Genomic DNA, 23,641 nt, shown 5'->3' with positions numbered 1-23,641 from the left:
ACATACTGAACAACCCTGTATGATTTATAGAGAGGTTCCCTCAACACTCATCATCCTGCAAGTAACCTGCTCGAACAATTATATGAAACTTGGCCAGATATTGACTTTTTACGATTTTTTGCAAGAATCTGAGCATTTTGCAATTAGTTTTCTTTTCTACTTGTAATAATCTATTGTATTTATTCTTGCATTATTAGCGTGAGAACATTTCACAATATCGGAATAAAACTCTGAAAAGAAGATATTGGCTTGCCAATATATATGGTGCAGATATGGCGTGTAGAGTGTGTGTGCTATACACTGCTGAGTCTCCTGCTTGCCTCAGTCTGTCAGCAATTCTGGGAACTAATGGAGCAACATTTTTAAGGATCAGCATTGGGTTTGAGATCTGCAATTCTAAATGCCATTGACTCTTTATCATAAAGTTACCGAAGTATACTTTAAAACAGTAACCATGTATTCTGGTGCTTAATAGTCCCTTTCTGGTGAATGATCTGTTCCTGATTTCCACTCTGGAGTTTCACATGTTACGGTAGTGTAGTGGTTAGCACAACACTTTACAGTACCGGTGACCAGGGGTCATTTCCCACTACTGTTTGTAAGGAGTTTCTCTGTTCTCTCTGTGACTGCAGGGTTTCCTCTGCATGCTCTGGTGTTCTCCCACAGTATAAATACATACCTGTTGGTGGGTTAATTGGTAATGTAAATTGTCCTCTGATTAGGCTAGGGTTAAATCAAAGATTGCTGGGCAGAGTAATTTGAAGGACCAAAGGGCTTTTCTGCACTGTATCTCAATAAATAAATATAATAAGGTTTTGGTAGTTGAAGAGCAAAAACTATCAAATGAGGAAAATGATATTGGAAAAAAGTTACCTTTACTTAAAGAAGTAAATTATCCTCTATCCTTAAGATAAAATCTCTTTCCACATACAAAAGTAATAACCCATCACTTCCTGCTACACAGGCAGGACATCAACTTCCAGTTGTAATCATCACAAAATAGTTAGTTCCATTGACCTTAATGAAGTCCAATGTTGGTGGCAAGTGTTTTCCCATTCTTTTAGTGCTATCAATCAAAGACAAACTTCACCTCCCTAGGTTATTACCTCAGCATATCCAAGCTTGGCTTTATAAAGTATTCTCTAATTGAAAGATTTTAACAAGAAATTTTTACAAATCTCTGGTACAATAAGGAAGGTTGCTTTGCTTCTAAAATTAGTGAAATTGATCCTTTGAAGGTATGCTGACCAGTGACAAGCTTCCAAAGCTCCCCATTGCTCTAAGTATATCATTCTGTCTCTCTCTCTCTCTTTCTCATTGTCTGTCTGTTTCTCTCTTTCTGTCTCATTCTCTCTCTGTCTCCCATTGCTTCTTCTCTGTTTCCCCTCTTGTCTTTCTTTCTGTGTCTCTTTTTCTCTGCCTCTCTTGCTCTCTCTTTTCACCATCTTCTGCTTTGCTGACTACTACTACTAGCATTAAAAGAAATGAAAACTGGTCCATCAGTGTAAATAATATACTACAGGAGCAAAGAGATTGCTACAACATAAAGAGATTGTTGCAATATAATTATGCCATGAACAAAGATTAGTTTAACTTTTGGTATATGCAGTGTATTTCAATTAAATACTGTGAAAACTACAGGTTAAGTGATGAAGATATGTTGTACAAAATAATTTTGATAACAACAGTGAACTGTTGTAGATGATAATGAAAGACTGCATGGTGTATACTTTGACGATGTGAAAGCTAAGTCTGGTGACACCTTCTAGCTAGAACTGGTTATGTAAATTTTGAAATGATGGAACAGCCCAGTATCAGAGCAGTTGTGATACTCATTTTATATGGCTGTTGTCAGAGATTCACAATAATTTTTGTGGCTGATGCTTGAATTGTTCATCCGCATGCATGGTGGAACTTGTCAGCTCTCAGCCAGAATCCTAAGGGGAATATCTCATCATAGAAGAAAAATGGCATTAAATAATTTTTGCCCCACAGCAAGTGTGCCTCATGTCAGTGGAGGAAGGAGTGGTGGGTCAGCCCAGACAGATGGGATGAAAGTTTCTTCTCCCTCTGGTAAGCATTAAGGGTCTTTACTGAAATACATTCCGGCATGCAATCACTTCTAAGAAGCAGCAGGTCTATAACGTAAAACTGTCCACATTTGAGTTCTAATTGGGCAATCTCACTCAAAGAGACTATAACAGTGGTTAGCAAAGGCAATGGATGTGTATTGTTGAAGACTTTGCTCCCTTTTCTGAATTAAAGAGCAAAATTGCATTTGCTGGGGTTTCAGAGTGCCTTCCACTTGGGTATCAGATCTGGGAATGATTGATGTTATCACTGAATACAAAGAGGACACATTTTATTTTCCACTTCTGGTCACTATCCAGCTTGACCATTAAAAAGCAAATAAGATTGGAGAAGGTTACTGAACGTTCTCCAGCTGAAAGAGGAGCTGAGTAAGCAAAGATGGAAATTAAAGAAGAATGATCTCCAAAGTAGATCTAAAGAGATAAGTAGGCTACTCTTTCAGCCTTCTACGCACACAACTAAAAACTGATTCAATTCCGGGTGGTTTTAACTACACAAAAGCTTGGCTTAGCTTCTACATGTTACAGGATCAACAAGAAAGTAAACAATTGAAGTCTTTGAGAATGATGAAATATGCATGGCTATCTGTGACAGGCAGATAAAGTAAAGCAATTAGGCACGTAATCCGAGTGGTAGGCAGCAGCAGCCCCAAGCTCTCTATTAGTTAATGTAGTTTGTACCTCCTCATCCCATCAAATCAGCTAACACTTCCACTAATTGGTTCATGAATTATACAGTTCCCATTATAATTTAATCACCAATAAACATTTTGGGCCGGTGTAGAATGTATCTCTCATTAATTCGTTAATTTAAGCAGATGGAAGGGTGATCGGATGAACGGGTGGCATACATTGCCTCAGGCAAAATAAAAAGTGGACAAATAAAATATAAAATAAAGGGAGGAGGAAACCTTTCAGGATTTCAGTTGTCAGAAACCTAATCTTCAAGCTGACAGCCGCCTTCCTCTCTGACACTGAAATTGAGTGACAGATTCATATCAGCGCTTGTCAAATGCCTAAACATCAGGCTGGTTGGTAAACAGAGCACAATGTAAATTAATTCTCATCTTACAACCCTTTCTCTGTTCCATGAATATTTCAGCACAAGCAGCATAAATATTAATACTAATAGCTTTGCTCAGTAGTTATTATTTCTGTTTTATGACAAATATTCATAAAATATTCAGGACCTTTTAGAACATTTACACAGTTGAATGTGAGATTGCCAGCTTCCAGGGAAGTTTGAACATATTGGGGTGCTCTTGATGTTTTTCTAAATTAATTTATAATGAATGGTTAAATACATAATCTATTTTGAGCAGTGATTCACCAAAATATATGTTGGGGTTTCGTGCTAGATTCTCTCAACAGGTTGCCTGTGTTTTTTTTATTTTATTTTTAATTGGATTCATGAGTTTTATATCTGATGTTGTAATTTGCTTGAAGTACTTGCTAATTTAGCAGTTAATGGCAGCCAAATACAGTGTCTCTTCTGCCCCTGGAGAGATTTTATTCACAACTGGGGTAGATTTGTCACAATCAATTATGACTTAAACAAGAAACAGCCAGCGGGGGCTTTGCTGGAGGAACTCAATCTCTGAGACAAGACCAGCACAGCTGGTATCTGAGCATCACTCGATACACCAACTGTCTGAAAGGAGAAAACAAATAATGCTGAATGAGATATTTAGGTTTTCCAAAATAGCCTATATGGTTTACAAGTTATTACAATTCTTATTGCATTTTTGTGCACTATTTACTGACTGGATTAAAATGATATACATCTTTTACGCTTTGCATTTTTGTTGCTGTAAAAATATTTAAATTGACTTATTTTAGTGTTGAGGTCCTTACGTGTAAATAGATATCTAAAATCAGATAAAGAAAAGATAATTGTACACATAGGAAGGTAACATCATACTTTATTCATAGTGCACCATGTATTTTAGGTAGATCACCAAGGGAATATTGGAGGCTGTGTCTCTTTAAGATGGTGAATCTGTGGAGTTCTTTGCTACTGGCAGCTGATGGGGCCAAATCTTTGAGTATATTTAAAGCTTGTGTTGATAGGTTCTTAATTAGTAAGAGCATCAAAGATTATGGGGAGAAACTGGAAAATGGGTTTGAAAGGAAAATTAAATCAGCCATGATCAAATGGCAGAGAGGCTTGATGGGCTGAATGGCCGAATTCAGCTCCTCTGTCTTATGGCCTTATGGACATAGGCAGCTGTCCTGGAGCCCCATGTGGTGATGGGCATTTCACCTTATCTTTTGCTGTATTGGCACCTAAAATTCAATATTTCAGTGTGTTTCATCTTTAAACTATTCTCTATATTTTGAATGTGACTTTATTAATATAAAATTATCTTGCAATACTGAAAATGCCATATCAGTGAATGTCAATTTCAAAAACAGGTAAAAGATTTCAGTGGATATTATACGTAAAGATGGTGCCAGTGAACAATGCGACCAATAGCGATGCTCTGCAGACAGTTCACAAAACTACTTTTACTTCTTCTTATTTCAAATATGATTCTACTGCTAAGCTGTATGTAATTGGAACCTGAGATTTATATTTTGATGATGTGTTTTTGAGCCAGTCGAGCAACTTTGCTGTCTCCGAGGGATATCCATGAGATTTGGAGCAGAGTATGTGGCTTGGGACTCGAGCCCACGATTGACTCCGTTGCCTCTCTCCAATGGACGCATTGAGCAAGACTGAAGTCAACAAGGATGAGCGCTGAGGATGGGAGGGTGTTTGGCACTGTCTGCCTGCACCTGACTGGTCTTCCTCTCCCTCTTGCTAGCTGCTGTTGGAGGAAAGTCCAGGAGTCTTGGCATTCACATTGCAAGGATTGATCAGCAAGGCTGTTAACTCATTTTGGGGGACTTTGAGGTTCATCTTGCATGTGTTTCAAGATTCTAGTTACTCTTTTTATTGCTGTTTTTGATTAGTTTAATCAGGCGAACAATGGGGTGCTTCAGCAAAGAATGGCTCTGTGGCCAGCAGTGGGCTATCAGCACAACAGTGAACTGAACTACTGCTAGGATCCTAATTTGATGTTTGACATTCTATGTGTTGTTCAATCACTTTTTGCTGTTTGCACAAGTTGTTCTTTTTCACATGTTGGGTGTTTGATATTTTCTTGAACCAGTTCCATTGTGTTTCTTTGTTTCATGGCTACCTACGGGAGGATGAATCTTAGAGTTGTATTCTATATACATACTTTGATAATAAATGTACTTTGAATCTTTGGATATCGTCCTTCATTTCAATAAATACAAAGACCTTTTCTGAGGGGCTATCTATCAGCCACTCATTTGTAATTAACCTTTTCAATGGACTAATTCTGTATTGTATTAAGTCTCTGGCTTGTTTTGACCATTGTACATACTGATGAGTTTCAGTCTGTTTCTGAGCAGGAACTTCTCACACATTCAGGCTATATACTTTACGCATGATTTGCTGCTTTTTCATAGGGTTTTCTTCCTGGAAGTTCCAGATGATGCTGTCATTGAGCGTCTTTCAATGAGAATGGTTGATCCAGCCACAGGTAAAAGGTCAGTGTTTCATTTTATCTAAACAGTTGGGTAAGCCTTTTTAAAATAATACCGTATATGTTCAGCATTCAGATCCATCTTGTACAGGTTTATTATTTAAACAAACAGGGAATGATGAAAATAAACCTTTGATATTCCCTCTTAATATTTCAGACTCCATCTTGGCCTGTCCAGTTTTTCCATATAAATTAAACTATCTATACCACCAATTGGTTTAGTAAAGTTTCTGAACTATTATTGTCATGCACCAAGATACAGAGAAAAATTTGCTTGCATATTGCATATATAAATCAAGTCATTACACAGTGCATTGAGCTAGAATAAAATAAAACAATGCGACATAAAATGTAAAAACTACTGAAAGAGTGCAGTACAGGTAAATGATAAAGTGAATGATCATAATGAGGTAGATAGTCAGATCAAGAGTCCATTTTATTGTTCAAGAGGTCCATTCAAGAGTCTGGTAACAGTGGGATAGAAGCTGGCCTTGAGCCTGGCGGTACATGCTTTCAGCCTTTTGTACCTTCTACTCGATGGGAGAGAGAATTTCCAAGGTGGATGGGGTCATTGATTATGCTGGGTGCTTTACTGAGGTAGTCTCCATAGAGGAGAGGCTGGTTCCTGTGATGTGGCCAGAAACCCCTGCAGTTTCTTGCAGTCACATGCAGTGCAGTTCCCAAACCAAATTGTTATGCATCCAGAACTAATGTTTTCTATAGTGCATCGATTAAAAGTAGCTAAGGGTAGATAGAGACATACCAAATTTCTTTTAGTCTCCCGAGGAAGCAGAGGTGTTGGCGAGCTTTCTTGGCCATGACATCAACGAGGTTGCACCAGGGCAGGCTATTGGTGATATTCACAGCCAGGAACTTGAAGCTCTCAATCCTCTCAACCTCGATATAGACAGGAGCATGTTCACTGCCCCTCTTTCTGAAAGCTCGTTTGTTTCATAGACATTAAGGGAAAGTTTCTTGTCATGACACCATGTCACTGAGCTCTCAATCTCCTTCCTGTGCATTGTTTGAGATACGGCTCACTACAGGCTGTGCTTGCCACCCTGTAGATGGAGTTAGGGTAGAATCTGGCCATGCAGTCATGAGTGTACACGGAGTAGAGGAAGGGACTGAGGATGCAACCTTGTGGAGCACCAGTGTTTAGAACAATTGTTGCTGCCTATCCTTACTGTTGGTCAGATAGTCATAATGTCCTTCCTTAAATAAGGAAACCATTCCCTTATTCCAGCTGTGGTCTCATCAATGCACTTTAGAACTGAAACATTACCTCCCAACTTTGTCTTAATTTACTAATCATATTCTTTCAGCATTACCTGCATACAACCTTTTTGTGAATTCCTAGGACATCCGGGTCCCCGTGTCTCAGAGTTCTGTAGTATCTCATCAGTTAGATAATATGTTGCTTTTTTATTATCTTTCCTGCTAATGAGCAATTCCTTAGTTTGCCGAATAAAACACCATTCACCATATCCCTGCCCATCACTGATCTATATCCTTTGCCACATTCTGATATCCTTTCCACAAATTACATCTCCTACCTGCTTTTTTGTCATCAGCAACTAATTTTGCAACTGCTGGATACCTTGAATATCAATCTAAGTTAGTACCAATCCAGGATGTCTCCTTGTAAAATCATGTTAAACTTTGGCTCAATAACCCTCTTGTGCTGATACCTTATTCTCCTCTGTAAGCTGCACTGCATCATTCTTTTCACAATATTAAATACGTCTAATGCATTTAATACTTTTGAAGAAAGGATTTGAATCACTTTATTAGAACATTCCTGTGATTGTTTTAAGTGATCTGTTTCCATAAAAACGTTAAAATATAAAAGGGCAAATGGCAGAAGATCTATTGTTTAATACTATGTTTAATTTTCCTTTGCAATGGAGTTGGTAAGAATTTAATAAAATACAGCCTTAAATAGCAAAGGGACAACGTGTTATTTGGATTAGATTTAATTAGCATAATCTAACAAACCAAACTTTGTGTCAATTAGTCAATGGTTAGTCATAGAATCATAGAGAAGTACAGCAGAGAAATGGGCCCTTTAGCCTAACGAGTCCATGCCAAAACCATTTAAACTGCCTGCTCCCATCAACCTTCACCAGGACCCTCCATATCCCTACTATCCCCATACCTATCCAAACTTTTCTGAACACTGAAATCAAACTTACATACATCATTTGTGCTGGCAGGTCATTCCACACTCTCACAAACCTCTGAGTGAAGAAGTTTTCCCTCAAGTTCCCCTTAAACTTCTCACCTTTCACCCTTAACCCATGACCTCTGGTTGTACTCCCACCCAAGCTCAGTGGAAAAAGCCCAGATGCATTTACTCTATTTATACCTCTGATAATTTTGTATACCTAAAAAACTGAGGGTTAAAGATACAGATATCAACAGTGGCATGGACAGACACATAGGCAAATGAATTTAATTTATAAAAACATCTTATTACATCTCAACATGCTTCATATAGATTGGTTTCCTTTCAAGTATTATAATTGTTATATAGTCCTATTGAGCAACTCTTTTGTGCACAACAAGTTCCATCAAAATCATTGTTCAGTATTGGTTGGGAGAGGGCACAAGCCAAAATATTAGATAATTCCCTGCTCTTCAGTGAGTTGTCTAATATTGAGACTAATAAAGCAAAGTCTGAGGAGCCAAAACTGATTAACCCATTCATATGGGTGATGATGTGGACCTGGTATCAGCTTTGCCAAGAACCTAGTAATTCAGACAACTATCACCCAAATCAAGCCCCAACAATCAAAAGAGTTCTCCGAACCAAAAGGCATTAAACAGATCATCAGCAAAACAAAACAAAAGACACGTAAGCTAAAGTAAAGATCGTTAATAAGTCAGCCCAAGCAATAAGTTATTGATTATTCAGTGTTTGTGTCCTTACTGCAAGTTGTGATATTCTCTTTGTGACTGTATTGGATCTTATAATCAAACATAAAAGAGCACACTTTATGCCTTATGAAGTCAGATATAAACATGAAATATTTCAGCAAAACCTGGTATTTCAAGCACACAAGTAAGATCATAATTATATACTTACCTTTACATTAATTATTCAGGATTTACTTTGCTCAAATTCATAAATCTCTTCTGCTGATGATCACTTTTGTCATCTGTTTGGAAATGTCCTAGTTGGTAATCAAAGATAATATTTATAGTTCCATTCAATTTTTTTGTCTCATTTTTAAGCAAATGCTGCAAAGCTAAATGCAGCCAATTACTGTACTTGTGGTTGGTTTATTTGAATTGCTTTTCCAAGCTTCCTGTAAACCTTTGTCTGTAGCCATATAGAAAATCCATGTAATCAAAAACCAGTGTGTCCATACTGAAGGATTCGTAGCCGTCCTTGACAGCAAATGTAGCTGAGTTTCAAAAGCTTTTAAATTAAATTGCATTTTTAGCAACTTGGACAAGATTGCAACTGGAGAAGGGTGACAGTGTCCACTTGTACCAGAGGATCCTCACTAAGCAATCTGGCAACATAAGATTAACATGCAGCCCCATGTATCAAGGAACTGGCACAGAATTATATGCACATGCTATGTGTTAAATAGTTTCATTCTTTTTCTTTGCCAACATTTAACCCATAAGCATGATGCTTTTTTCATCGCACAGCTATTAAGGTGTGCCTTGACATACTTGCATCTTCTTATTTCAGGTTTTTGTAACAATCTAGCTGTATGATATGCAGTCACTTGCTTATATTCAAGAAGGTTGGGCATGCACCTGTCACTCTACATCTCAACTCTTCTGCTTTGCTTGTCAGCATGTTGCTATGTCACGGCCCTAAGTATGTCTCCAGTAAGGTGTTTCCATTAGTGTTTAGAGAAGAAAGGAAGATCTCCTGTGACATGCCTAACAAACACCGATCATCTCAATGGCAGGCAGACAGACCTCGCTCTAGTCATTGCTCATTTCTCTCAGTGGAGGTTTGCTGCCTTCAGCTGGAGGAGGAAAAATAAGAAACAAAGAAAGAAATGGGAATTTTAAAAAATCACGAAGGATATAAAACTATAATTGTGAAGGCAGAAATATACATAGCTTCACTATTCCAAACAAAATCAAGGAATGTATTTCTGTAGGAACATATTTTAAAGATCAAAAGATTATTCTGATGGTGGGCTCACCATGTAAATGTACTAATTGTATGCAGCTTGTTGGGTGGGAGGGAGGACTCCTATCCTCTCCCCCTACTCCCTCTCCCCTCATCATCCTCTCTTCCCCTCCCCCCTCCGTTCACACGTGTCTGTGTGTGTATACATAGATATATACACACACACATAGCAAAAGCTTTAAGCTGATGTCTCCATGTGAGTCTTCTTCCATGTAGGGGTCCTGAAGGTAATGGGGATAGCTCTTTTGTGTTAGCCAGTGAACTGCAGCCGTCTTGAGCTTAATGCAGAAATTGTAATTCGATTTCTAGACCTAAATCAGCAATTATGTTCCATATGAACTTCCTGTGTCCATCTTCTAATGCTATCAACATATCCTTCTATTCCTTTCTCAGTCACGCTTATCCAGCAAATTAATAAGCCTGAAGTTGTAATATATTAACTTTACACTAACAGAATTGTGGATTTTGTGAAATTGCAATATATATTAACATAAGTTTCCTAATTATGGATTCAGATTTATTTATTTATCACACGTACAGTGAAATGTGTCGTTTACATTAACAACCAACAGAATTTGACGATGTGATGTTGCCACACATTCCGTTGCCAACATAGCATGCCCACAATGCTTGGCAGAACAACATGGAACACAATAACCAACAAAGCAAAAGCTGCAAAACAAATCTAATTCCTCCCTCCCTCCCACCCCTCACACACACCTACATACACAGTCCTCTGACCCCATCTTCGGCCCCCAATGGACTCGTAGATTCACAGACATGGGGCTTCCACTTCCCAGAAGATTCGCAGAGACTAAGAGCCACAGGCTTCCACAGACTTCAGGGCTTCCAATTGACCTTTGGGCTTTGACCTCAGACTTCCCTACTGAGAGTAGATTTAACACCACCTTTGACATTCAAAAGCTCTGCTAACATAATTCCCCTCCCCCCCCCACTCCCACCATCATCTTAGTTGGACCAACTATATAAACTTAGTCCATTCCTCTATTCTCTCTGCTTTCATGACTATGTGGCTAAGCACAGCTCAAATACCATTTATCAATTCACTGACAACTGGCATACAGGAATAAGATAGATTGGCTGCTTAAATAGTGCTACAACAATGACCTTGCACTCAATGTCAGAAAGCCCAAAGAATTGATTGTGGACTTCAGGAAGGGGAATTCGGGAGAACACAAACCAGTCCTCATGGAGGGTCAGCAGTGGAAAGGGTGAGCAGCTTCAAATTCACAGGCATTAACATTTCAGATGATCAACCTCAGGCCCAACTTATTGATACAATTAGGAAGAAAGCACATCAGCGGCTATATTCAATTTGGAGTTTGAGGAGATTTGGTATATCGCCAAAGGCTCTGGCAAATATCTGCAGATATACCATGGAGAGCATTCTGACTGGTTGCATCACCTGGAAGTGCCAATGCAGAGGGTTGTGGACTCAGCCAGCTCCACCAGGGCCACAGCCCTTCCCGTCTTTGAGGGCATCTTCAAAAAGTGATTCATCCAGAAGGTGGCATCCGTCATCAAAGACCCTTGCCATCCAGGACGTGCCCTCTTCTCATTACTACCATCAGGGAGGAGGTACAGGAACCTGAAATACACACTCAATGCTTTAGGAACACCTTCTTCCCTCCACCATTCTAGTTCTGAACTTTCCATGAACGCTACCTCACTATTTTGTTCTTGCAATATATATATATTTTAGGAAGTCTTATTCTAGTTTATCATAATTTTTATATGCATTGCTCTGTACTGCTGCCACAAAACAACAGATTTCACAATTTATTGTCGTTAATAATAAATCTGATTCTGAAACACCATGGCTACACCCAGGATCTCAGAATTTATGTACTGACACGCCTTCAAACTTTGCAAATTGGCTCCACCCTTCATTAGGCACAAATAAGGAATGAGGTAGGGTTTTGTTCACTTGCTCAGAGGAGTGCAGCTCCAACAACACTTAAACAGTTTGGTACTATCCAGGAAAAAACTGCTTGGTTGATTGGCATCTGAATCCCCAACGCAAACATTCATTCCCTCCACAATGGCTACTGGCATCACTTACAAGGTGCGCTAAGAGCAACTTGCCCACACGTCTTTGCCAGTGTCTCCCAAATCTGCAACCTTCATATACTAGAGAGGCAGCAGGCAAATGGGACTATGAGGCAGTCATAGGGAAATGCCTTAGTCATAAAGTCATAGCTCACTACAGTAAAGACCCAGGTCATTCAGCCTATCTAGTCCGTGTTGAACTTATTTTGCCGAGTCCTGTTGACCCACACGTGGACCATATTGCTCCATATCCCTCCCATCCATGTACTTATCCAAACTTCTTAAAAATATTGTAACCAAACCCACATCCAGCAATTCTGCTGACAGCTCGTCCACTCTGAGTGAAGCTCAGGTTCCCCTTAAATATTTCACCTTTCACCATTAACCTATGACCTCTAGATCTAGTCTCCCCCAACCTCAGTGGAAAAAGCCTGTTTGAATTAACCCTGTCTATACTTCTCCCCTCTTTGTTCTGCACTCCGGGGATTAAAATCCTACCCTATTCCACCTTTCCTTATAACTGAGGTGGGCATAAAAATGCTGACGTGCAGCAGTTATAGAGAATGTCTCTACCTGTAAATTTTCCTTCGGGTGGTACACTGTTCCCACTAGGAAATTCATTTGTGCTCATTCATTCTTTTTTAAAATTCTGGAACTTCCTTTTTAATAGCACCGTGGGAGTAATTCACAGCCTACCATTAAATTCTCAGAGGAATTAAATCCCGGTCTTGGTAATGATACCTAAATTTCCCACAATAATATAATTGTTGATATTTTGCATTGTTTATCCTACCGGGGAGTACACACACACACACACACACACACACACACACACACACACACACACACACACACACACACACACACACACTGCCCTCACCTTTAGCCCATCTCCACCACTTAAACTCCGATATTTACCCATTTGTTTTCCATATCCTACAATGCAACCCTACCCCTGATCTCTAGATACCTCTCTCCAACCCTTCAGAATTCCAAAACTCACCACACATCTTTCACACCTCCTAGATTTTCAGATCCCTTGGTTATTGGTTCAATGTCATTCGAAGTACCCACACTGTGTATTCACCTCTCAATGATCCCTCCTTCAACTTCCTTCCAGAAGTCCTGCTTCCCAAAGCCTCTTACCTCCCAGCCCCATTCTAGTGGGCTTTGACCCAAGACCATGCCTCATCCAAAGAACCTATTCCAACAATTGATGTAATGCTCAAAATCTCCTCTTGTCAATGCTTCCCATACTATTCTGTTGTGCACTTTTATTAAATGAAATATTCACCATACAAATATTATTTCTACATTCTAAGATTCTGTTAGCCTGGATCCTATAGTGGCATGATAAACTTTAAAGTTTGTGTATCATTTTGCCATTAGATCTGCCTTTAGTGGCATTAGTGGGATTCAGGTTTAAAGCATAAGCTAGAGGGCACAGGATATACAGTGATGGTCACACAGGTTGGATCAGTAATCTTCTAAATTAAGTTCAGAGAAAGTACCACAGCTCACAGGTGCAATGGTATTCTACAGATAGCAGGCAAAACAGAAACTAAAACTGAATAATTCATCACACACAATTTTCCTTGCTTCAGGGACATAATAAAATTAGGTATTCGATTGTTAATTTAAAGTGTTGCCTCGTAGACAGGACACACAAACTGTTTCACAAAGGTCTAGGCAACAAATTAATAAAGCGTTGATGCCTATGACAGTACAAACCATTAGAGCTTCAACGTACCGTTTCATCCTGCAGATTTTATTGTGGCATTTATGTCACTATTAGAACAATCTGGAACAGCATAGGCTTTTCCTATAGTGATGACTAATCGAGATGTCTCCTGTGGTGTCAGGAGACAATCGCATTCAGTTGATAATTGACCGTGTTGATGCTCAGGAACTGTGTCATGTTGTACACTTTAATGATACAAGTTATTTGCAAAAGCAAGCTAACAAATGTAAAGTACAGGGTGTTTAAAAATAGAAGAGTTTCTACTGAATTGTGATACAGCTGAACATGCAAAGGAACTGATAGAAGACTTAACAGGGTCTTTCAGTCACTCCTGTTTCATGCCTTAAGGCTGATGGTAAGAGGCATCCTGACAACAGACATCTTGTGCAGAACTCACACTGATAAGGCGTTTCTCATTTTGAACTTGCTAGCTCAAAGGTGATGCCCAGCTGAGACCAAGCCTGGCGGGCCAGTTTACAACTAAATTCTGTGGTCAAATGTGGGTCCTGACAGCGAGTGCCAAGACAGTAATGATCTATTCATGTGGGGTTACTGATCTCTTTAATGGGTTGGGTTAGGATGTGGATATCAGTTGAGGTGGCAACCCCATGAAAAGGGATTAGAAGCTGAAGCCGCAGGCCTCAGCCTCATTTATATGCATACTATTGGACTGTCCATTCAAAAGCTCATCCTGTTGGGATGGGAATGGTCCCTGTGGGGAAACGAGTCCGGGTGTTACTGGTACAGGGTTGTGAGAGTTGCGTTAGTGGCTGGTCAGGGAACGTGTGCCCTCAGCTGAAAATGATCAAGTAAACTCAGTGGTCACATTATTAGGTACACCTGCACATTAATGCAAATATTGAATCAGCCAATCGTGTGGCAGCAACTCCGAGCATAAAAGCATGCAAAAATGGTCAAGGGGTTCAATTATTGTTCAGACCAAACTTCAGAATGGGGAAAGAAAAGTGATCTAAGTGACTTTAACTGTGGTGCCTGATGGGATGGTTTGAGTATCTCAGAAACTGCTAAAATACTGGGATTTTAATGCACAACAGTCTCTAGAGTTTACAAAGAATGATGCAGAAAACAAAAAAAAACATTCTGAGTGACAGTTCTGTGGGCAAAAACACCTCATTAATGAGAGAGGTCAGAGGAGAATAGCAGACTTGTTCAAGCTGACATGAAAGTGATAGTAAATCAGATAATCACACGTTGCAACAGTGGTGTGCAGAAGAACATCTGTAAAAGCACATGTTGAACTTGAAAATGAATGGGCTACAGCAGCAAAAGACCACGAACCTACACTCAATTGCCACTTTATTAGTTATAGGAGGTATCTAATATTGTGGCCACTGAGTGAATGAAATGCCATTGCAATCTACTGATGTGTATCATCAATATAATTTTTAGCAGGTACAGTTCAACAATACAGCCTTCCTCTTTGTCTTTGATGTTGGTATATTGTTTTGTCTCATCAGTGTATGGAGAACAGGATATCTTTGGTTATAATCTCCCACACTCTCATTTCTTCCTCTTTCTCACACCACTGTGGGAAAGGACTATTTACACTTTGTGGGAGGAATTGACACCTCAAATCATTTACCAAGCAACTTCAGTGGAAGATGTCAGGGAGATTGCTTGTAGTTAATACCCGAAACCAAAAAAAAAGAAAAAAATAGCTTTAACATTGGGATCTGTCCATTTCTGCAAACATGTTTTGACCTCACTGTACCACATTAGGTTTCATTCCCACACAAAGCTGGTCACAGGCAGTCTTCAGGTTACAACAATATCTGTTCCTAAGAACTGTTCATAACCTGAGTTTTTCAGTAGTCAAAGATGATCTGAAACTGTGTGGGAGAGGACCACAAGAAGAGCAGTGATGAGAGAGCAAGCAGACATAAAGACACTGACACAGTGAGAGGGCGAGTCTGCTCATTGGACCCAGCCCCTGATTGCTGTAGGTCAGTGAGGGAGTGTGTATGGAGGGGTGGCTGTGAAAAAAGAATGCACAGGAGAATGTCCATACCTTCCCTCAGAAGATGCCTGTAGTCCCACAGCAATGTCAAAGTAAAGTAAATTATTATCAAAGTATGTATATGTTACTATATACTAACTAGAGATTCATTTTCTTACAGGCATTGACAGAAAAGTAAATACAATAGAATTTATGAAAAACTAGACATAAACAAAGACTGACAAACAGCCAAAATACAAAGGAAGACAAATAGTGCTAATAAAAAATACATAATTATACTGAGAACATAAGTTGTAGAGCCCATGAAAGTAATTCTGCAGATTGTGGAACTAGTTCAGAATTGTGGTGAGTGAAGTTATCCACACTGGTTCAGGAGTCTGATGGTAAATCTATCCCATCCAGAACACCGGTCTCCCAAAAGCTCATTCATGTGAACAGGGTGTCCATTCACAACCTGCACAAGCAAGTTTTCCAGTAATACTAAAGCAGACTGCACAGTCATAAGCTTGATGCTCTCTGTGGTAACTTGCTGTGCATGAAGTGTCTGCTATGCTTCTTAAGTTACTCTTGTGAGGACGTTTCCAAAGTGCCTTAGTGCTACCCAGGAGAGTTCATACTAGTTCGGCGCTGGTCCACAGGTCAGCAGGTGGAGAGGTTGAGAACAAGGTAAAAGTTGAGGAAAGTAAGCTGAATCCAGCAGTTTGAAGTGTATCTATTTTAACATGTTCTCATACACCTAACTATGCTATTGTGGCCTTTGCAGGGATTGTTTGAGGTAAGGGTAGAATTGACTGCTCAATATTCTATGTTATGGATGTTTTAGGTGTGAAGTGAGTTACATCACTGATTAGGGAGAATGTCCTTGCTGCATTAGGTATATGATCTTAAAGGGGATCATCTGGCAAAAATTTCTCAAAAATAAGAAAGATGCAATCTCAAGAGAGTCATAGACTTGTAAGGTATGGAAACAGACCCTTCACCCAACTCATCCATGCCCGCTAAGATGTCCATTTCTGCTTAACTATTTTCTCTGGCATCTCGTTCCATGTACACTCCAATCACTGTGAGAAAAAGTTGCCCTCCCAGGTTCCAATTACATCTGATCCCTCTCACCTTAAACCTATGTCCTCTAATTCTTGATTTCCCAACCATGCATTCACATTATCTGTGCCCTTCAATACTTTATACTGTACAACTCTATAAGGTCACCTCAGAGTCTCTTATGCTCCAAGGAATGAAATCCTAGCCTGCCTAACCTCTTCCTATAACCTATTTCCTGGGGTCCTAACAGTATCTTCATACTTGCTGTCTGCAGCCTTTCCAGCTTAATGGCAGATTTCTTACAGCAGGATAACCAAAACTGAACACAATACTCCAGGTGCAGCCCCTATGATAGACTTAGTCTTACAGTCCTTTCCTTAGCTGCATGCCTCTTAAGTATACCTTATAAAATCCTTAAAGGCTATTTTCTAAATATCACTCAATATTCCCCTGTCTAGAGAAATGAGTCTCAACATGGTCAGACTTCTTCATAGTTGAGAAATTCTGCTTTTCACTCTCTAAATCTCTTTTTGCATTTCAACAACTCTTGTTGTGATGTAGAGACCAAAACCAAGCACTTGTTTTCTGATCAATGTTCAATAAAAGTTTAATCTTTCTGCTTTTTATTTGAAATGAAAACAAAATATTATTTAATTTCAGTTTATCATGCTGTGTTGCTGCTCTTAAGGACCAGTGTATTCTCAGAATTTTTTGTTCCTAACTCCTTAACTCTGTTCTGTTCTATGAATGTTGCTTTTCTTGCTTCCCAACCAAAATGTACTACTGCCAATTATAAATCCATCATCATTCAATGTGAATAAATGTGAAGTTATCCACTTTGGAAGCAGGAACAAGAGGGCAGAGTATTGTCTGAACGGTGTAGAGTTAGGTAAGGGAGAAATGCAAAGAGACCTAGGAGTCCTAGTTCACCAGTCAATGAAGGTGAATGAGCAAGTGCAACAGGCAGTGAAGAGGGCAAATGGAATGTTGGCCTTTGTTACAAGGGGAATTGAATACAAGAGCAAGGATGTCCTTTTGCATTTGTACAGGGCCCTGGTGAGACCACACCTGGAATATTGTGTACAGTTTTGGTCTCCAGGTTTAAGGAAGGACATTCTGGCAGTTGAGGAAGTGCAGCGTAGATTCACTAGGTTGATTCCTGGGATGGCAGGGCTGTCTTACGCAGAGAGATTGGAGAGATTGGGCTTGTACACGCTGGAATTGAGGAGATTGAGAGGGGATCTGATTGAAACGTTTAAGATAATTAAAGGATTTGATAGAATTGAGGCAGGAAATATGTTCCAGATGTTGGGAGAGTCCAGTACCAGAGGACATGGATTGAGAATAAGAGGTCAGTTATTTAAAACAGAGTTGAGGAAGAGCTTCTTCTCCCAGAGAGTTGTGCAGGTGTGGAATGCACTATCTCGGAAGACGGTGGAGGCCAATTCTCTGGATGCTTTCAAGAAGGAGCTAGATAGATATCTGATGGATAGGGGAATCAAGGGATATGGGGACAAGGCAGGGACTGGGTATTGATAGTGAATGATCAGCCATGATCTCAGAATGGCGGTGCAGACTCGAGGGGCCGAATGGTCTACTTCTGCACCTATTGTCTATTGTCTATTGTAATATTATTACCAATTTTGTACTTTGTCACAGTCTTACAGCAGGAATCAGCATCTATGGAGAGGACCAAACAGTTCACATATGGGGCCAAAACCCTTCATTAGATGAGTTCTTCCAGCATTTTGTGTGTGTTGCTCTGGATTTCCAGCATCTGTAGAATCTCTTATGTTGATGATCTACTGCAGGAATCTACTCCCACTTCCTCAGTTTAGCAGAACCAGTTAAATCAGAAATTGTGCTTCTGATCGTGGTCAAATTATTTATGCAAATAGAGAATGTGATCTGATCCCTGCATCAAACAATATGTAAAATAACTTTACACCATTTGTCAATGACCAGTAATCTCAATTTTCCATTCAGTAGCCAGTTTGCTATCCCTTTTGCCACCTACACCCTGATAACATGGTATGTTGAAAGACATTCGGAAATCCAGATATATTATTTCTACTATATTACTGTACCTTTTTTCCAAAATCAGACATATCAGTTTGTTCAGGCATGGATGTTTCTATGTCAATATTCCACTATTGCTCATACCTAGAGTATTGACTGTAAAAGGACTAGGTGGGATAGAGTTTGTCAAATGTGTTCAGGAAAGTTTCCAAGTTCGTAGAAGTCCCAACAAGAAAGCATGTGATACTGGATTTGCTAATAGGGAATGAGACAGGGCAGGTGACAGAAGCTTGTATAGGAGAATGCTTTGCATCCAGTGACCACAATGCCATTAGTTTCAAAGTAAATATACAAAAAGATAGATCCGATCCGTGGGTTGAGATTCTAAATTGGAGAAAGGCCAATTTTCATTTTTCCAGAAATGATTAGAAAAGTGTGGATTGGGACAGACTCTTTTCTAGTAAAGGTGTACTTGGAAAGTGGGAGGCCTTCAGAAATGAAATTTTGAGAGTACAAAGCATCTATGTGTCTATCAGAACAAAAGGCAAAGTTAACAATTGTAGGGAACTTTGATTGCCAAGAGATATTGAGGCCCTGGTTTAGGAAAAAAAGGAGGTGCATACAGGTATAGGCAAGAAGGAACGAATTAGGTACTTATGGAGAAATGCAAGAGAACACTTAAGAAAGAAATCAGGAAGGCTAAAAAAAAGGCATGGGGTTGCTCTAGCGGACAAGGTGAAGGAGAATCTTAAGGGATTCTACAGATACGTTACAAGCAAAAAGATTGCAAGGGACAAAATTGGTTCTCTGAAAGACCAGAATTGTAATCCATGTGTGGAGCCAAAACAGATGGAGGAGATTTTAAATGCATTCTTTGCATCTTCATTTACTTGGGAGATGGATATAGTCTATAGAAGTGAGGCAAAGTGGTGTCAACTTCATGAATCCTGTACAGATTACAGAGGAGATGTTGTTTCCTACCCTAAGGTAATCATGGTGGATAAATCCCCAGAGCCTGACAAGATGTTCCCTTGGACCCTACGGGAGGTAAGTGTAGAAATTACCAGGGGCTAGCAAAGATATTTAAAACATCATTAGTGACAGGAGAGGTACCGGAGGAGTGGAGGTTAACCAGTGTTGTTCCACTGTTTACAAAGATCTCTAAATAGAAACCAGGAAATTATAGTCTGGTAAGTCTGACATCCGTTGTGGGAAAGTTAGTGTAATATATTCTAAGGGACCGGGGAAATAAGCTTTTGGATAAACATGAACTGATTAAGGATAGTCAGCATAGCTTCATGCATGATAGATAATGTTTAACCGATTTTAAATAGTGTTTTGAGGAAGTTACCAGGAAAGTGAATGTAGACGTGGCAGTGGATGTTATCTACATGGACTTTAATAAGGCATTTGACAAGGTTCCACATGGGAGGCTAGTCAAGAAGGCTCAGTTGCTTGGCATTCAGGATGAGATAGTAAATTGGATTAAACATTGGCTTTGTGGGAGAAGCCAGAGAATGATAGCAGAGGGTTGCCTCTCTGACTGGAGGCCTGTGACTAGTGGTGTGCCAAACAGATTGGTGTTGGTCCTTTGCTGTTTGTCATCTAGATCAATGGCCTGGGTGATAATGTGGGTAACTCGATCAGCAAATTTGCTGGTGACACCAAGATTGGGGGTGCAGTGGACAATGAAGAAGACTCTCATGGCTTGCAGAGGGATCTGCAGCAGCTGGATAAATGAGCTGCAAAATGGCAGATGAAAATTAATGCCCACAAGTGCAAGGTTTTGCACTTTGGTAGGACCAACCAGGGCAGGTCTAACACAGTGAACAGTAGGGCACTGAAGAGTCAAAGGGATCTGGGAAAACAGGTACGTAATTTATTGAAAATGGCATCACAGGTAGATAGAGTCGTAAAGAAAGCTTTTGGTGCATTGGCTTTCATAAATCAATGTATTGCATACAGGAGATGGGATGTTATGTTGAAGTTGTACAAGACATTGGTGAGGCCTAATTTTGAGTATTGTGTGAAGTTTTGGTCAACTACCCATAGGAAAGCTGTAAACAAGGTTGAAAGAATGGAGAGAAAATTTACAAGGTTGTTGTCAGGTCTGAAGGAACGAATACGTTAAGACTATTCTTTAGAACGTAGAAGGTTGAGAAGAGATTTGATAGAGGTATACAGAGTTATGAAGGTTATAGATAGGGTAAATGCAAGCAGGTATTTTCCACTGAGATTGGGTGGGACTACAATGAGGTCATGGTTAAAGGTGAAAGGTGAGGAGCTTAAGGGGAACATGAGGGGAAACTTCTTCACTCAGAGGGTCATAGAGAGTGTGGAATGAGCTGCCAGCATAATTGGCACAAGCAAGCTCGATTTCAATGAAAAGTTCGGATAACTACATGGAGGGCTACAGTCCTGGTGCAGGTTGGTGGGAATAGGCAGGCTAAATGGTTTTTGCATGGACTAGATGGGCTAAAGGGCTGTTTCTGTGATGTACCTCTTTATGATTCTGTGACTCTTACTGGCATAAAGGCAACTTGGTTCACTGGTTCCTTGGACTTGTTTTCTATTCAAAGATGGATGTTTTTACATTTTGTATAAATATTCTATTGCAGGATATCAATACTTACAATATAAAACAATATGAAACAAGGGAAATAAAATAAATTATATTTACCATTATTTTATTCAGTTGAACTAAATCCCCACAAATCCCTGCTTGTGAGCTTTTCAGTAGATTGGATTGTAAATATTCCCAATAACCCCTACAGGGGTGTAAATACTATTGGACCAGACATATCCAGGCATCATCCTTGATGAAGGTGGCAGAGTTTGTCATCAAAACATTGGTTGTAATTGATACCTGAACCCAAAAAGAGCTTATTTATCATATATGCCAGGAAAGCACTAGATCCTTTTTTTAACCCCTACTTTCCATCACATTAATGTATTTCCCAGTTTGAATATTCAGCAACGTGAGTGCAATGGGAGATAAGAACAATGGATACTCTGAGTTTTCTCATAGCTTCAACTGTTCAGTAAGCTTCTGCAGTGTTTCTTAATTGGCTAAATATTCAATGCAAAATAAACTATTTCAAATTCATCAATTAATGTGCACATTCTAATTGCAATATCTACTGGCAATGAGCTTGCTGTGACATCCATAATGCTTTTTCTTTAGGTTTGATTTATCTTTATGTTTAATTAAACCAACTCCAATTACACCACCTGATAAATTATTTAGAGGGACACTAATTTTTTGTCAAATATAGTTAAGAAAACAATAATATACATTAACTAATCAGCCTAGTTCTACTTACTATGATACAGCTCACCATGATGCTCAAGAACTTATGATATTTATTGCATCAAATTTAATTAGTCCTTACAAGTATTTAAATTGTGGTCACATGCTTGAGTGTAAATATTTGCAATATATCTGATTATTATCCTTAATGTGCTATGCATAATTTTAATATCTTCAAAGTTGTTTGAATGTTGTAGGATTCATCCCAAATGAATTCTCTGTATCATGGCAGCATTTGATATTTTCAACACTTTTCATAATGTTATCCAGAGTGATGATAGATTTTTCTCTTTGTCTGGAAACTACTCAGTAACTACATTTTCAGGAAAGATATTTATGGAAATCTGTGTTCTGAGAGCGTATTCCAAATGCATTAGATTAAAAACATATTTTACTAAATTCTGATAGGGAGCAGATTTTAAAAATATTCATAATAAACTTTGCAGCCACAATTACTGCACATTGTAATGTTAGTAATTTATGAAACTAAGAGAACGAAGTTCTGTGAAATCAATCTTCTGCAAACTTGTTTTTCAGATATCATTCCATCTACAAACCAGCACCAAATAGTGAAGTTTATGGTCGCTGCAAAGTAAATCCTAAGGATTTTGAGGAAAACGTGCAGAAAGCACTGGAAGTGTATCATGCCAATATCTCTGAGTTGGAGCAATTCTACAAACCTGTAATTCGTGTGAATGCAGACCAGGACCCTCACACAGTATTTGAATACATTGAGAGCTGTATCATCAAACCTTTGCCTAAGCAAACAAATGTCTTTATTTGATAAGACGGTTTCTCTAATACCTTTACTTCAGTTTGTAGTCATTATTATTAAATTTCACTGTAAGTCATTTACTGAACAATAAAACAACTTACCCCAAGATATGCCTTGCTTTCCAAAGTTCAATCAGATGTTACACAACAATAAATACAGTTTATATGTAAATCTTTAAAAATTACAGCACTCAGGGATAAATATCTCAAATGAAAAAGTTCTTGAGTTGAATATCACAGCAGCCATTACATTAATGTGTAATACCGTTGCAGGGTGAGTTCAAGGTCAGGCAATAATCAAAGTGATCTGTGATTTTCCAGTCATTCATTACAGGTAGCTAAGCTTAGGCTGAGTATTGGACCCACCAAGATGAATGACTGCAAAGTACAAATTGCACTCATCGCTTCTAACCTTGATGAACAACTGCCAGGGTTTGTTCAGTGTTAACATTTTTTTCATTCAGAATTATATGTTTCTATACACAATAAAAATGTTAGCCACTGGAATTTCCAATGCATATGAAACCCAATGAATGCATGGTGCATAAAGTATTTATTAATTTGTTTGTTTAGAGATAGAGCATGGAGTTGGCCCTTCCAGCCCTTCAAGCTGCACCATCCCAGCAACCCCTGACAACACCAATTTAACCCTAACCTAATCACAGGACAATTTACCATGACCAGTTCACCCACCCGGTATAGTTTTGACTGTGGAGTAGGGTGGGGGAAACTGGAGCACCCGGAGAAAATCAACACTTTCCACGAGGAGAGATGCCTTACAGAAGATACCAGAATTGAACCCTGAACTCCACGCCCCAAACCGCTAACTGCTACACTACGGTGGCACCCTCAGGAACAGCAGGAAATACAAAAACTGCAGGATTCTACAAGCTAACTGC

General features: G+C 39.2%; 1 protein-coding gene across 3 annotated transcripts in view; it reads left to right on the top strand.

The window, feature by feature from the left end:
- The window catches only part of ak8 (adenylate kinase 8), a 149,472-nt gene extending 126,621 nt beyond the window's left edge, over window positions 1–22,851 (top strand). Inside the window, exons 12-14 of one of the 3 annotated variants that reach the window (XM_059993797.1) lie at window positions 1,996–2,073; window positions 5,571–5,651; window positions 22,506–22,851. In XM_059993797.1, coding sequence (XP_059849780.1) covers window positions 1,996–2,073; window positions 5,571–5,651; window positions 22,506–22,752 — 406 coding nt within the window. In that variant the 3' untranslated portion in view covers window positions 22,753–22,851. Of the gene's footprint in view, window positions 1–1,995; window positions 2,074–5,570; window positions 5,652–19,645; window positions 19,665–22,505 lie in introns of those variants that run through there. The other 2 variants (XM_059993799.1, XM_059993798.1) reach the window with 2 other exon arrangements.
- Window positions 22,852–23,641: the final 790 nt, after the last annotated feature.

The sequence above is a fragment of the Hypanus sabinus genome, chromosome 18 (assembly GCF_030144855.1).
Source record: "Hypanus sabinus isolate sHypSab1 chromosome 18, sHypSab1.hap1, whole genome shotgun sequence".
NCBI classification, from domain to species: Eukaryota; Metazoa; Chordata; class Chondrichthyes; order Myliobatiformes; family Dasyatidae; genus Hypanus; species Hypanus sabinus.
The sequence above is the reverse complement of the archived record's forward strand: the minus strand, read 5'-3'. Positions and strand labels throughout refer to the sequence as shown.